The sequence below is a fragment of the Accipiter gentilis genome, chromosome 19 (genome assembly GCF_929443795.1).
Source record: "Accipiter gentilis chromosome 19, bAccGen1.1, whole genome shotgun sequence".
Classification (NCBI taxonomy): Eukaryota; Metazoa; Chordata; class Aves; order Accipitriformes; family Accipitridae; genus Astur; species Astur gentilis.
Genome location: NC_064898.1, coordinates 4,070,792 through 4,087,154, shown reverse-complemented (window position 1 = coordinate 4,087,154; position 16,363 = coordinate 4,070,792). Strand labels below are relative to the sequence as shown.

The window sequence follows — 16,363 nt, the reverse complement described above, 5'->3', positions numbered from 1 at the left end:
CACTCCTCTCCTCAGCTGGAGAGGGGAGAGAAAATATAATGAAAGCTCATGGGTCGAGATAAGGACAGGGAGAGATCACTCACCAGTTACCATCATGGGCAAAACAGACTCAACTCAGGGAAAATTAATTTAATTTATTACTAATTAAATCAGAGTATAGTAATGAGAAATAAAACCAAATCTTAAAGCACCTTCCCCCTACCCCACCCTCCTTCCCGGCTCAACTCCACTCCCAATTTTCTCTCCCTCCTCCCCACAGCGGTGCAGGGGGACGGGGAATGGGGGTTGGGGTTAGTTCATCACACATTGCCTCTGCCGCTCGTCCTCCTCAGGTGGAGGACTCCTTACTCGTCCCCTGCTCCACCGTGGGGTCCCTTCCCATAGGAGGCAGCCCTCCATGATTTTCTCCAGCGCAAGTCCTTCCCACAGTCCTTCCCACGAACTGCTCCAGCATGGGTCCCTTCCATGAGCTGCAGTCCTTCAGGCACAGACTGCTCCAGCATGGGCTTCCCAGGGGGTCACAGCCTCCTTCGGGCATCCCCCTGCTCCGGCGTGGGGTCCTCCCCGGGCTGCAGGTGGAGATCTGCTCACCCGTGGACCTCCCTGGGCCGCAGGGACACAGCCTGCTTCACCGTGGTCTTCCCCACGGGCTGCAGGGGAATCTCTGCTCCAGTGCCTGGAGCGTCTCCTCCCCCTCCTTCTGCACTGACCTGGGGGTCTGCAGGGTTGTTTCTCTCACATATTCTCGCTCATCTCTCTTCAGCTGCTGTTGCGCGTGTTTTTTCCTCTTCTTAACTCTGTTCTCCCAGAGGCACTACCACTGTCACTGGTGGACTGGCCTCAGCCAGCAGTGGGTCCGTCTCCGAGCCGGCTGGCATTGGCTCTGTCGAACACAGGGGAAGCTTCTAGCAGCTTCTACACAGAAGCCACCCCTGTAGCCCCCCCGCTACCAAAACCTTGCCACACAAACCCAGTACAGCAGCAAACATCAAATTAGGCGATGGGTGATTCCAGCAAGGGGCTGAAGTTAGTTGTTCACAAGCATCAGAGTTACATAGCAGCAAAGGGAAGTTATATAAATATTTCTTCCATTTAAAGAACTAGCTGCTACCAATGAGACCTACTGGATGGTGTCAAAGAACATAAAGCAGACAAACAATGACAGCAGAATGCGCACTGTTTCAGACTAATTGCTCATCTAAGTCCTGACTGCTTAATTTTTAAAATGGAAAAAAGATCATTATTTTATTCCGATAGTTCTATTCCAGACACCCTGCAGGCATTTGGCTTTTTTGTGTTACCCATAATTTATTTACTTCTGGATATAATTTAAGCGTTCATAGCATCATTATTAGAATTTTGTATGACCAGTTTGAAACGTTTATGTGAAATGGCAAACTAATAAGAAAAGGTTTGCTTTTGTAGAGAAGAATTAAGCAGTCCTCCTTTGAATAGAATCTCCATGGGATCAAAATTGGTTGTATGATATTTATAAATGTCCTTCTGTGAGTGTGTCTCCAGAGACAGGTGCTTTTGAGCGTTAACATGATGTTGCTGTCGGATATGATGTATATAACGCAAGTGTAGTATTTCAAAAGGTTCATTTGGTCTGTTTCTGATTCAGAATATTTTATACACTGTGCGGTTGGATGTGCTTTTTTAAAATGCGAGTTTCAATACTGGAAGAATGATTGATCTCTGATAGTATTCATGCCGATGTGTGCTATAAAGGCTACCATAGCAAGTGTAAAAGTAATGAATACCATACTTTGGTTAGCATAAATGTAAACATCACAGTTTTCAATGTAATATGAATGAAACTATAGTCATATTTTAAAAGAAATTTTATTATTATGTAAATAAATCTGCCCTGACTGTCTTTTCATAAAAATGTAAAATTGTTTCTCTCTAAATATTGTAGGAAAGAAAAAAGAATGAACGTTTAGAACCATGATGCTGTATTTGAAACAGCTTTTTCATTACCATGCAAAGGAATATGTCAGTTAACAAGGTGCATAAATGTTTTGATCAAGTACTTATTTTAATCAAGTTACTTGTGTTTCAATGTTAACGATTGTTTTGCAGTACCAGTTGTAAAGCAGACTTGGGAAAGAGAAGCTGCCCTTATTGAATACTACAGTGATTATGCAGACATCTCCATCCCTACTATAGATTTAGGCGTACCTAATACTGACAGAGGTGAGCTATTGACTGTTATTGTCAAGTTTTGCACAAATAACTGTGTAAAGACAGTAAGGCTTATGGATGATATGTGTATTTCGTGTCTAGTATGTAATTTAGAAATTCTGTATTTCTGTAGCATATTTGTGCAGCACAGGAAATGGAGAACACAGTTCGCCTGTATAGGTAGAATGTTCTTTTTAGTAGAAACCTAAATACTGTGACTATGAAAGCATGGTACACTGATATACTCCAAGAGACAAAAATTGGTGTTATTACTCGGGGTAAGAGTAATAACTCCTGAGTTATTGATGATTTTGAGTAAGATCATCAATAGTAGGAGAAGTCATAGATTTATTTCAAAAGACGTCAGACAGTGCCAACTGGTTACTGAGCATGAACTACTTCCCATATGGTATTCAAATATTGTATGTCTTGATTTAAGCACAAAACCTTAATGTTAAGATTGGAAGATCTTTTTATGACAAATAATGTTTTAAATTAATTTACTTTGTGTTTGAATAGGAAAAAGGCTATGGATATGATGGCTTCCATGACACTATTAATTTTAGGGTTTTTTCTTTCATTTGATCTATTGTTCTTAGGGTTACAGTCTCTGCTACAGGCTATTACTCACCTTCTGAATTAGAGCTGTCCAGGCTATGGCTTATTAGCTTTATCTGGCTCACTAGGTCAGTTGTTCTGATCTCTGGATCATTCGCAGCTTTCCAGCTGCCCTGTTTTTTTGTCCCCCACAGGGTCTATTAGAGGCAGAGAGAGACTAGGCAGGGATTTCCATTTGCACAGCTGCAGCGTGACATGTGCAACCAGTGAGTGTTTTCAGGAGGTAGCAGACCTGCTGGGCATGCGTGGATCATCCGTAGAAGCTGTGCCCAGTAGTTTGGTCACACCAGGGGGAAGGGACCTTCCAAGTCTGGCCTTTGAGCATTGCTGTGGGGAGCAGTGGGACCTGTGGGCTGCTGGCATTCTAAATGAAACAAACTGTGCTGAGTTTCCTCTAATACCATTTTTGTCGATCTTTCATGACAGAATATAATATAGAAATCTTGGGTTTAATTTTTGCGTTTATCAGTCTGCATTAAGTTCATGGTTTCACAAAATCAGCAAAGGCAGGACTTCATTTCTTAAGCATAGAGTTACTGCATTTTCTCAAAAAATATCTTAACTGGAAGTAGCTTCAAATATAGTATCCTATCCTTATTTTTTAATTATTTTTCAGTAATTGGAATATTGATAGCGATAATTGCTTTAGACAATCAACTGTAATCTAGATGAATAAGGACTGTTAGCAATTAGATTTTTTCCAAGATCTAAAGAAAATTCAGTAGAAGTCTGAAATGTCTTGTTTCTCTTGTCCTGCTCATTCTGAACAAGGGTGTTTCACTTCTCAACTCCTAGTAAAGGGTGTTTTACCTCTCAGCTTCATTATAGTCTTGTGATAAATGTTAAGACCTTTCCTTGGAGGAAGTTATCAGGACCTGAGTTGCTGGTGATGAGTATGGTAGATTAATGTAGACTTAATTATTTATATAAAAGCAATGGACCTGCCTGATGGATCATTAAATCCTATAAAAATATCTTGGAGTATTTTGCAGAACATGTTTCTATCATAGTCTCCTCATTTTACGGCTTTTGAAATTAAGAGTAGCAGTTTGCCCAGTATTGACCAACAGCTTAACAGGATAGCTGGAATAAAGCTTATTTTTCAGGTTTCCATAATTCAAAGAATTTCCATACTTCAACAACCTTCAAAAGTATGTTCCTGCATAGAAAGCAGTGGTTGCGTTAGAACAATTTGTACAAATACCATTCAGCTTAACAAAGGAAGTAATTTAAACTTGGATCTCAAATATTTTGCTAGTCATTTCCAAAATGGTTTGGGTAGTGCAGTAAAATATTAATTTAATTCATGAATAATTGTTTATTACAAAATGTCATTTTATTTACATGTATATTCTGTATATTCTCTTCCTTTAGGTCACTGTGGGAAAACTTTTGCCATTTTGGAAAGGTTTTTGAATCATAGCTCTCCCAGAACTCCTTGGTTAGTCATAGTGGATGATGACACACTGATAAGGTATACACTGCAATACTTCAGGAATTACCACTGTTCATGTCAATAGGAGTTCTAGCAATATTTGTCTCTTCTTCTGTATTTAAGAGGTACAGCTGTTTTATTAGTTATGTAGCTTTATATTCCTTTAAGGAAAAAAATTGTCACATTCCTTGACTGATACTAAAAACAGTGTAATCTTGTAACTTGATAAACACTATGCATATTAGTGTTACTAAGTAATCATATAGTCTGAATATCACACATTGTGATTCTTCAGTGTAGGTATGTCTGAGCTGATTGGTTTTAGTCATTTGCTATTACACTTTCTAAGATGTATTCCTCACATAAATGTACCAGAAGAAAGGTTCCATAAGCTAGGATCAGTTGTCAGAGCCACCCAGAATGGTGTCCAGGGACTTGCCTTTGTTAAAAAAATTAGACCCTATTCACATGAACACTGAGACTGCAGTATAAGCGAAATAAGGCACAGTGATCAACCAGCAGGATCACATCATCATGATCATGACAATAACTGGTTCAAGACAACACTTTATATTAAATCATGTGACAGAAGAAGAATTTGGAAGAGGCTATAACTGTAGATAAAGGAGTATTCATATAATCTAACTTTTTGTTTTTCAATTCCTGGGGAGAAAAGATCATTTGCAAAGATCTTACCATTGTTTGGAAAAAATAATTTCACGTTTTCTCTGAGATGAGGCTCAGTTTTGCTGAGAAACTTTGCCTGCTTCAGAAAAATATTTTAAGCTAATTGATTTGACCAAATTCAGCAGTCATCTCATAGTAAATAACCCATCATAACTTTCTAACAGTTTGTATCTCTGATTTTTGTAGAATTTCTGAATTTATCCTATCTTTTTGTGCTATTTACTAGAATAACATTTAGGCTAGCAATGTCTGTTTCAAAATTAATGTCTACATTATTTTTTTTTAATGGATTTTCATATTATAGTATCTTCAGACTCCGAAGATTGCTCAGCTGCTACGACCCAAATGAACCAGTATTTCTTGGAGAGCGTTATGGTTATGGCTTGGGAACAGGAGGATATAGTTATATCACTGGTGGAGGAGGGTAATTTATTTAAACTCCTACTGAGATCTACATCAGTCCCTGCTTTGAGTGCAAATGTTTTGAATTACAACAGAAATCAGTTTCAGCAGAAACAATGATGTTTCCTAATATGATTAAAATGTAACGATGCTCAAAGACCCAAATGTCCTAACTAGTAAGAAGTTGTGCTGCCCATTGGGAACAGATTTGTAGAGCAAAACAGTTGGTGCTGAGGACCACGCATGTTTCAGAAGGGGTTATTTCGGCTTGACTGCTCCTGTGAAGTGAGTGCCTATTATCAGTTATCTGCACCACACGTTATCCTGATACACGTCATGCAGCCTTGTTTCATCTGATAGAATTCATTCTGCATACTCAGAGACCATCTTACAGTGTGATTCAGAGTGCAGTAAGCAGAGACAATTGGGATAGTTGCTTAAAAAAATACCCTCGTGATCTGAATTGTTGTGGAGTTTGCAGGAGAACCCAAAGCAGCACGCCTGGGGATACAAATTGCCGCAATGAAAATACTTGTTCCTGTTCTCTTTCTTTGTCCAAGCATGGAGCAAAATGATAGTGATTCTCCTGTTTTTGAACTTCATGTGATGATTTATGGAGAGGTGGCTGAACAAGAAGTTTGATGTTGTTGATGTCCTGGAAAATAGTTTCTCATAGAAAGAGATCATTGTGGGTTATCTCATGCATGAGAAACATGGGTCCCTGTGATCGTGTGGAAAATTTGGTTTAAATTAACATGTATATGAACTTTCAGGTTGGCTCGTATTGCAGTAAGAACAATCTTAAGACTCTGATCTGTCCATCTTGTGTGTTTAAAGCAAGTAGTGTGGGTGTCTGAATGTCCTTAGTGTCTTTCTCTGTGAAAAGTAGTGGCTATAATAACTTCCTAGATTCTTATCCATCCATGAGTAAGTAAAAATCAATTGACTGGCATTCTCGTTGTTTTGCATAGTTGCATAAGGTCTTACTTAAGTAGGGTTTATGCTTGAGTTAAGAAACAAACCTCCTACTGGTGCTGGTATATTTGTTGGTTACTAGTCCTATACTTCTCTATCTTTTTATTGTTTATCTCTTAGTTTCTATTCTGTCATCTAGATGTTAAAATTTGGGGGTTATTTTCATTCTCAGGTTTGAACAGATAGAGGTACAGGTCACCCACCTTGCTCCATACCCTGATTTTGAGAAGGTCCATTGTAAGAGAAGAATTCTATATGACTGAAGGGACACAGTCCAGATAATCAACTAGCACATATATTCCCCAAATGTGTGCAATTTATGTCACACCTGTGTAGCAACACATGCTGGTCACAAGTCCCAACTCTTCCCCCCCCACACCTCCAAGGCTCTAGCTTATCATTCCTTTTCTATTTGATCTGAGCACTGAGATACAACTTCTTATTGCATGCTCCATTTTTTTTCTATGATACATGCAGTCTTCAAAGTTGCAATGATAGTGATGGAATCTTTTACAACTTTAATCTGACAATATTCTCAGGTCAATCTTTTTGCTTTAGCATTCAGTATTCGTAGAAGTTTTGCCGTGTACCAGTGTCAAACGAAGGATTGTCATATAATGAATGAACTCGTGAAGCCATGTAGCGATTTCAGAGTGTGCATCTTTTTCATGTAACTTTTAGCTAGAGTACCCTGTATTGGAGTGGGTGGATGATGTAACTTCAGAAAAGGCAGCTATGGAATACTATACACGAGTATATTCCCTCAGTTGTTGAATTTAAGACATCATCATGTTTCTGGTCTATTGAAGGCTTATTTTAGTGATAATGATCTAGCAGCTCCAGGCTATGGTTGATACTTGGATGAGCAAGAAAGTTCAGATGAACAGATGAGCCTTGCAATGGCTTCAAGGAACATTTTTCATTTATGGGGAGAACTGTATAACAGTGGATGCAAGGAATGACAGTTCAGGTTTAGAGTTCTTTTCATGTGATTGCTACATGATAACTAACTGAACAATACATTTGAGTAAGATAGAGGAGAATATCCCTTTAAAGTCCTGGCCAAATTTAGGAGGAATTATCAGCTGTGGTAAAAATGGTGGCTAGCTAAGTAATTGTTGGATTAACAATTGGCATAATTAATTTTCATTATATTTATATATATACATATAGATACACACATTATATTTTTATATATATATTTCATTATAAGCAATATTTATTAATTACAGTCATTTGGCTTCTCTAGTAGTTATTGTCTTATATGTTTCATTTGCTTTTTTCATTCAGGATGGTTTTCAGCAGAATAGCTGTTCAGAAACTACTTGCTAGTAAATGCCGGTGTTACAGCATGGACGCGCCTGATGATATGGTCCTTGGGATGTGTTTCAGTGGCTTAGGCATCCCTATCACACATAGTCCACTTTTCCATCAGGTCAGAGAGTTATTTTTACTAGTATTTAAAATGTATTTCATTCTTTTAAGTATACACGTAAAACAGTACTTACAAATATTGCAAACTCGATCAATGTGTAATAGTGATAACCAGTATGCTGCTGCTATACCCTGTTTCTCTCCAGAACAAGTTTGATCAAGCAAAGAAGAATGTTCTCAAAGCATGGATTAGTACAATGCTTTAATAGTTCATAAGATATTTCAGGTACCTTATGACTATGTTTTATAAAAAATGCATTTTATAAAAGATGCAGTCAGAGGTAGGAACTTTGAAAAACAAATAGAATTAGGAGCCACATGCTTTGAATATTTGTGATATGTCCTCTAAGAAAATTTAAAAAAACCACACCACACAATACTTTTTTCTTCAGGTAATGGAGAACTGACCGTGAAATTTTTCAGAAAATTTCTCCTTTCTACTTATCCAATTTTTCTATTGATTCAGTGTTCGCTATTCTGAAATATCTCATTAGTGAAGATATAAAATGTAAAAGTATTCCCAGAACTGTTGCTTTTGTGGTGGATTCTGAAGAATGGTATAAATATGATAATTTGCCCTATGATAGCACAATGGAAAAAGAGGTCACAAAACATAATCTTCTTGTGAGTATATTCTCCAGTTTCGGAGAAGTGTGTTGGAGTAGATTTGAATCTTGTTTCTGTTTTTCAGACTATTTAACAATCTAACTGTAGTGTCACAGTGGAAAACATGATGCATTGAGTCCCAGAGAGATTGGCTGCCTCGTAAACCAAATAAACACTTTTCCTTCCTCCCATGGCATTAAAGAGAAGAAGCACTTACAATTTTTCCCAAACCGTGCACAACTTTTTTAAAAATAAGCATTTAAACTGGTATAGTGTTTGATGTTTTTCAGGTGTTTACTTCAAAAACTGTCAAGATCTGTGTATCTGAGTATGAACTGAGATTAAGACAGTGGGCTACTTGAAAATTAGTAAATTGCCATGTAATTCAAAGCATCTGTCAGTAGGGGGAAAAAGTTTGCTGTTTCAATTACCAGTTTTTCTTACATTAAGATTCTCTTTCTGATTACATTTACTATTTAGAGAAATGGGAAGACTGAGAACTTACTCTTCAATATTTCAATTTCTTGTCCATATACAAAACTTGTATCTATTTACTTTCCAGTTTTGTTTATCACCGCTTACTCCTTTCGGTATAGAAAGAGAGTGAGTAATGCATCTTATAAAATCAACAGTTATTTAATAATTTGTGCTTGCACAGGTGTTTTTTAGAAAAATCAAAACAGCTAATTAAAGGAGAGTCTGACAGAACAGAACTAATTTTACAGATTTGTAGGAATGGCCATTATACAACAAAACAAAGCACCTCCTTGTAATCCTTAACGGTGTGCATTTGATAAACTGAACCACTTTGAAAGTGAAGTCCTAGCAGTTTGATTTTCCACACAGAAAATTACACTTGAACTGTAATTCATCTTTATTGTTGCTTATAACAAATTCTAATTTAACATACCTTGAACCAAAAGTAACCCTGGGGTGAAAACTACTGAACAAAAATTGAGTGTGCTTTCTCTTCAAATTCCGCTATTATGCAACAAATATTTTAAATTGAAAAAGAAAACAAAATTGGATTTTCTGTCAACCAGAAAATTTTTTTTTAAAGACTTGACTGAAATATTATGATGTACAATGTTTCTTGAAGTACATGAATCCAAAATTGTACTGAGTATATATTATGAAACAGAAGCAAAGTTATCTTCATCCTTAGAGTGTCTACGATGTAACAGTGTTCACTCACTCTTACTGATTACCTGTTTGCTTCATGCTAAGGTAGATACGCATTCTGCAACCTTCAAAAACCAGAGGCCTTTGACATGATGATACTCTTAAAGAGAACAGGAACCTTCCCATGTTGAGTAGCAGCCAGGACTGTGGTCTTAAAATATAAAATCTGGGCAAGAGCAAAGTATTTGGCTTTTGTAGAATAGCAAATACAAATTCTAGCACAAAAAAGGCACAAAGATTACAATAATTGATTCCACAAAATGTAAGGAAGAAGAAATTCAGGGATTTTATATCTTAAGGTCAGCCACCTATAAAGCAGTGATTCTTAGAGAGCAATGTAATAAAAATGATAGTTATTAGAGCAGATCTCGTTCTTTTAGAATTCTCAAAACACCAAATTTTTTTCTATAGCTCAATAAAAAGCTGATTTATTTTCAAAGAGCAAAAATCTTCAGTCTTGGATCTAAAACCTGTCTCTATCCAAATTAAATTCTTCAGGTTTTTGAAACCTAAATGCTCGTTAAAGTTTTTTTTCAAAGGTCTTGAGGGAGATAGGCTCCCTCTTGATTTCTCCAGTGGAATTTTTAAAAATAAGCACTCTGTGGTTTAAATATCAAAATAAAAAAAAAAAACAGCAACAACACATATTCAGATTTTTTAATGCCAAATTCTGTTGCCTAATTTTATGACTGGAGTGTATACGGAACTGCATGAAGAACATAAGCACATAGAATTCATTAATACCGCCATAAGTAGGTGAAGCATGCACAATTAAATCAGTTACTAGCTTAGGCATCAAATCAGTGATTCAGTATCCAAATCACTCAATTTTCTTCTTGTGTTTTACATCTAGAAAAAAATAAATGTGTGCCTTTCATGCATTTCTCTTTGCAAAAACTCATGGCAAAATCTAGTTATTTTACCAGGGACCACTACAGGTGGGGGTCTTTTTATATAATGATGTGCTGACTTGCCATTTAACTGTCAGAGGAAATGAAACATGCTTGGTGCATTAAGAAGTCAGCTGCATCATGTAGCTGTGTGGTAATTCTGTCTCTTTTGATATAATCTGATAAAGAATAACAATGCAGTTTTCCGGCATCACAATATTTCCTGCATTGGGCAACCTTTTGCCATCATAAAACTTCATATATTTTGGCTGCTTATGGCCTTAGAAGGATCCTATAATCACACTGCCAGTGCTGGCAACTCCTATTAAGAGGAGAAGCAAGATAGTATTACTTAAAATCTTTTTGTCAGTATTGAACCAAAACTGTATATTTAAAAAGATGCAATACAAATCACACTGTTTATCGGTTGCTTTCATAGATGGTGACCATTTCATCCTGAGAAATGGGGTATGTTTAATATCAGTGTACTTCACAGCATGATCACTGCAGCGCGAGTTGAAGTTCTAAAACTAATGCCCATCAACTGATATAATAGAATGATGTAAAAACCCCTTTGTTATCATCTTGTATATTTTGTCAGTGCCACATTGCTTCATTATCATGCAGAGGCCATTGAACGGTGATACTTTTTTGTTCTAAAATTATGCTTCATCACTGACTACTACTGAGTTTGGTTTATTCTTCCATCTTAGGCAAGGCCAATGGACTACCCAAAAGGCTACCTTTCTCATCAAATTCCAGTATCGTTTCACAAGCATTGGAATATTGATCCGGTGAAGGTATATTTCACATGGCTGGCACCAAACACAGAAGAGTCACTTAATGGAAAGAAAGCTGGATATAACAGAGAGGATTTATAAGCAGTAGAAGAATGTAAGTGTTGAGGAATGTACTGCAGATGAGAGACAGTTACTACTGTGATTTTTGTGTTGTTCTCCCATTGTTCATCTGTTCGTGACATAGAAGACAATGTTTTGTTCCCGTTACATTCCTTCAGAGCAATGGAAGAAGGCACCTAATTGACTTTTGGATTCTTTTGTTAAACTTGGTTTCTTTTTAAGATGTTTTGGGGCTTTGTATACCAATGAACTTGACACACATTTAAAATGTCTCGTACAACTTTATCTGCATTCTGGTTTGGACTTCAAGTCAGACAGCATCAATTTACATTTCCTTCCGTTGTTCTCTCAAAAGCCGAAGTTATATATTTGGGCGCCTAATGTTGAACGTGTGTTGAACATCTGTCGAACACCTTCTCTCATTGACCCACAGAAGACAGTTCTCTAAACTGTTCTGGAATAGGTTCTTGATAGATCAGAGAGGAGACATGGCTTTGTTTCTGCAACCAGGAGCTAGATTGTGTGAAGGTTATGTTCCTTTATACTCATTTCATTTCAAATAGAAGTATTGTCGTTTCCTGGGATAGAGGGACCAAGTGTGAACCACTGTTACACCTTTTAAGTTTATTAGCATTTATGAGGAATGTCATGTTCAAAATCGAAAAAAAGGTTAAGGCCAGGGATTTCTGAAGTGGCCACGGGAGGTCACTGTGGCTCCTTTACAAACCTAAGTCACTGTGTATCTATTTGGCAAGTATAAATGTGACTTAAGGATTTTTGCAGAACTAACACTTCAGTATTTCTGATGTGTGCATTTCAGTAGTATATGGATGCCAGCTTTAAAAAGTTTGTAGTATTTCTAATTTATATCATCAAGATAAGTAATTTTATGCACACAACATGTAAAGAGTGATTCATATTTAAAATGTTCTTGATTTTTTTCTTTGAGTAATTCAGTTTTGTAAAAATGTTTGTACAAAAACTGGCTTTAGTATGTTCTAAACTAATTTTTATATTGTAAAACTGCTCCTTTTAAGATGACAGTATATGGCACTTGTATGCTGTTACTTAACTTTGCTTGCTGTATTGTAACCAAATACAGGGTCTTAAAGCCATACTGCTGAAGTAATTTGTGTTTTGTTTTCTTTTAGTAGGTTAAAAATTGATTTCACTCCAAAGTAATGCAATACTTGCTCTTAAGTCAAAGTAGGGGAGCCATTGATTCTTGTTTCAGTAATTGCTGAAGTTGTATAAACATTTGTTTGTGAATATAGCTTGTGGAATTTTAAACATTTGAATAGCAAGCACATATCCATAATAGATTCAAATTCTGATTAAATAGGAGCAATCCATGTTATGTCATTTTTCTTTTTAATTCCCACTATCAGTGCCTTAAACAGTAGACATTTTACTGATACCAGGACTATCTTCTCTGGTACCATGCGTGAATTGTTGATTATGTTTACTGTTTAGAACTGTGAGAGCTGAAAGCTGAATAAAAGCATTCTTCTTTAACCTTTTGTGCCTTCCTCCTCTTTGCAAACCAAGTACAGGATTATTTAAGCACCCGTGTCATAATTTTATCACCTGAGTAGTATTCTATGGTCAGTTGTACCAAAAGGCAGCTTAAACTTTTTTTTCCCTTATTCTGTCCTGACATGCTTCCCCAGATTAAGTTAATTTTCAAGTCTGTAATTTTGTGCAAATGAAAAATGCTGTTGCAGTGGACACCTCCTGTGTTTGGGAATCTTGATACTATCACAAAATAGATGTCATTATCAAATTCTCCAGAGGTCTTGCAACACAGTCCAATCACTTCCAACTTCAAACTGGTTGTATTTCACATCTCCTTGGGTCCTGTGGAGGTAGAATAGGTTAGGCAAAGACAATTAGCTTTGTGTCCATGCTGTGTTGCACTTGTAGGCTTCTGTCTTTAAATTTAGAGATTGGGAGCCATCAACTCATTCATTGCTTGCTTACTCAGACTTTTCTGGTCTGACAAATGTAATAGTAGCTGTCTTAAAGTTCACCTTTTCTCTTGCCATTAGCTCTGGGTTTTTATGGCAAGGATTCTGGAGGTATTAGTAAGCATTAGACTTCTGATTCCCATCTTCGTAGTTTTGAAAGCAGTGAAGCAGTAATTTACTCAAGTATTCTGCCCCCAAAACTCTGACTTTTGAGACATAACTAATGACATGGAACCCTAACAGCAGTGTGACAACAGTTACCTTTTATTCCATGAACTAAAAAATTTAAGATTTTTTTTTTTTTTTTTCAAGCAGAGGATCCCAGAGAGTTTCCCAAAACAAGATATGAAGCCTTTTATGTTAAATTTTAGAAAAGTCAGCAAGGCTGTCACTATCTGAAACCTAAAGACAAAATTGAGCGTTAATGAGCCTGAACAGTACTAATGTTTCTAAGGAAAATCAAGGGTATTATAAATGGTGTAACGTTAAAGCAAAGCAAGAGAAGGGGAATTCACAATTCAGTTCTGTAACAGGCAGATTAAAACAGGACTGCAAAGTTGGTTGACCGCTTGAAGTTCCCTTTTCTGGGATATTCCAGAACTGTAGTGTGAAAAAGAAAATCTGGGGATTGTTACTGATGGTTTGTTTTTAATGTTTATAACATAAAAAATTACCACGTATTCAGATATTTCTTTCATGGAATTCTCTTGATAATTTGGTTGGTTGATTAGTCTGCTTTCAGGAGCAAAGAAAAATCTTGAAATACTGGTGCCTTTAATATAGCAGGATATGTAAACGATGAGTGGCAAAAGTATTTGAGTCCCACATTTGATCACAAGTGCGAATGAGGACTGTGAATCTATTTTTATTTCCCTACATCTGCAGATGGCCCAGGCATGGAGAGACCCAAAAAGACCTGACCTTTGTCTGTCTCTTCCTCTGTGAGAAGGAAAATGGGCAAGAGTCTGAGGCAGCTTGCCAGATGGGTAACTTTCTTTTTGTGCAGGAAAACTTTGCCCTAGCACCAGCTCCAATGACTGCTGACTGGAGGGAGGAGTCCAAATGACTTTTATTTTCAGTTCCTTAATTTCTCATGGTTTAGGATTTTCATTATCATGGCTGGAACTAGAATATGTCTCAGTCAGAGGCCATTAGATTCCCGGAAGGTGAGATCAGCACTTGGTAAGGACTAGCATAACAGGCTTCTGTGAACTGCCTCCTCCAAAGCCAGTAATACCACTTCATTACCAAAAAACATGGAAAAGTAGCAAGAGGTTTGCTTTTTACAACACCGTAAAACTCTGAAGGCTGTTTTTCGTTGGACTCCATGATAATAAATGTATCTGAGTTTGCTTTAATGGAATGGCTTCTACTTATTGTTGGTATGAAACTGAAGGAGGAATTTAGAATAATGAGCAGAATTCTTCCTGGTGATGCCACCTCATCTTACATTTACTGAGGAAACCAAGAGCATTTGAATCTCTGCCATTAATGCTGCCTGGTGCAGCTTGGCTCTTGGGTCCTCAGTCACAGCAGCATGGTTGTTTCACCGTCCCCACGACCCAGGTGCACACGCCTACCTTGTCAGTATAGAACAAATTCACCTCCCCAGTCACATTGAGGATGATATCCTTAAGTAATTATTTCATTCAGCAAAAAAAGAAATGCAGTATTGATTTGTAGGTAGTTATTTTTTCTATATCAATTTTTTTCATGTTATGTGCATGTATAAAGACTAGCTTTGTTAATACACAGTCTTACAGTGGTAGCCATCGTGTAACTAACTACTCGATGATTTAAATTCTGTCCCAAGAAGAAAATTCCTCACGCTTTTCAAATCTCAGTCTGTGGTTTACAGGAAGAGACCTGTGGGCCTAATGACCCCGTGGGACTAGAGGAAGCAGAGGTGAACTGTCTGTTTGCATCTAGCTGCTTTTGCTGATTCCCTTGACTCATACTTGTTTATTTGTGCCCCTGTTAGTCAGGAAGCAGCAGTGCCTCCATTGAAATCAGCAGAAGAAATCTCATGAGATTAACTGGGACCTGCACTTGGATGGCAAGAATGAAACAGCTTTGGTGGAGTGTCTGGATACTGGTTAGTTCTGGACACCAGGGGAAAATACACAACACAATATATTTAAAGATGAAGAGGTAAGTAGACATTATGCAAATGCATACAGAGGCCAAAAGGATTCACAGTCAAAAGGAAGGAAGAACTGGTTTGGAAGGCAGGCTATGGAGAGGAGTGATAGGAAATAACATCAAGGGAGTATCCTGAAACATTCTTTATGGAAAATCTACAGGCATGCTGCTTTTGCAAGCTAAAAAAAATAATGCTAAGTTATTCCTGTGAGAAATAAATTTTTAAAGCAATGTTTTTGTAAGTCTGAAGACTTTAAGAACCTAGCTCTTACACAGAACAGCTGAAAAAAAGATAAAAAGTAGTAGGTTGTTAATATTTTACAGACATGACTTAAAAAAAAAAATCTACGAGTGTAAGCAGTTTGTTAATTGTCGTAATAAAAAGCCAATAAAGCTGGGAAAATTATGGTGCGTCATCAGCTAGTTTATGCCCCCTTCTCTTGTATGTATTTCAGACAACCATGACTTTCTAGGAACCTCAGTTGCTCATTGATGCCATGGGACAAAGTGTTAAGGTGCCTTCTCTTCGTGTGACAGTAGTAATGACGTGGACTGATATTTATGCTGTATACTCAGATCTAACTCAGAAGCACTGAAATAATAGAAAGAAAAGATGCTGAAGTAAGAAGCCAACACCAACCATAGCCAATGTTACAACTCAAGTTCTCAGCCATCCTTGCCATTTACTCTTGAAATTCCTTTTGAAATGTAGCAGTTGTGGACCATGGTCAAAGACGAAGGGAATGGGCCATGTGAGCTTTGGACGATACATTGGATTATTTGGGTATTTCATTGGATTCTAGTTGGGACAGCCTCCAGGTGAAACCCTAATCACTCTCTTCATACTGAAGCCTATCAAGGTCCTCACAGCAGGAACACATGTGTTAGCCCTCGTTCTACAGGCTAGGCAAGCGCTGCACCCCATCTTCACAGGGGTGCTGCACGATAGTGTCTGGTACCTGCTCCCCAAAAGCCTGG

General features: G+C 37.4%; 1 protein-coding gene across 2 annotated transcripts in view; it reads left to right on the top strand.

The window, feature by feature from the left end:
- B3GLCT (beta 3-glucosyltransferase) overlaps positions 1-14,604 on the top strand; it is a 67,695-nt gene extending 53,091 nt beyond the window's left edge. The window contains exons 11-16 of one of the 2 annotated variants that reach the window (XM_049822929.1): positions 2,086-2,199; positions 4,180-4,279; positions 5,232-5,351; positions 7,595-7,739; positions 11,130-11,310; positions 14,129-14,604. In XM_049822929.1, coding sequence (XP_049678886.1) covers positions 2,086-2,199; positions 4,180-4,279; positions 5,232-5,351; positions 7,595-7,739; positions 11,130-11,297 — 647 coding nt within the window. In that variant the 3' untranslated portion in view covers positions 11,298-11,310; positions 14,129-14,604. Of the gene's footprint in view, positions 1-2,085; positions 2,200-4,179; positions 4,280-5,231; positions 5,352-7,594; positions 7,740-11,129; positions 12,792-14,128 lie in introns of those variants that run through there. The other variant, XM_049822928.1, reaches the window with a different exon arrangement.
- The last annotated feature ends 1,759 nt before the right edge of the window (positions 14,605-16,363 follow it).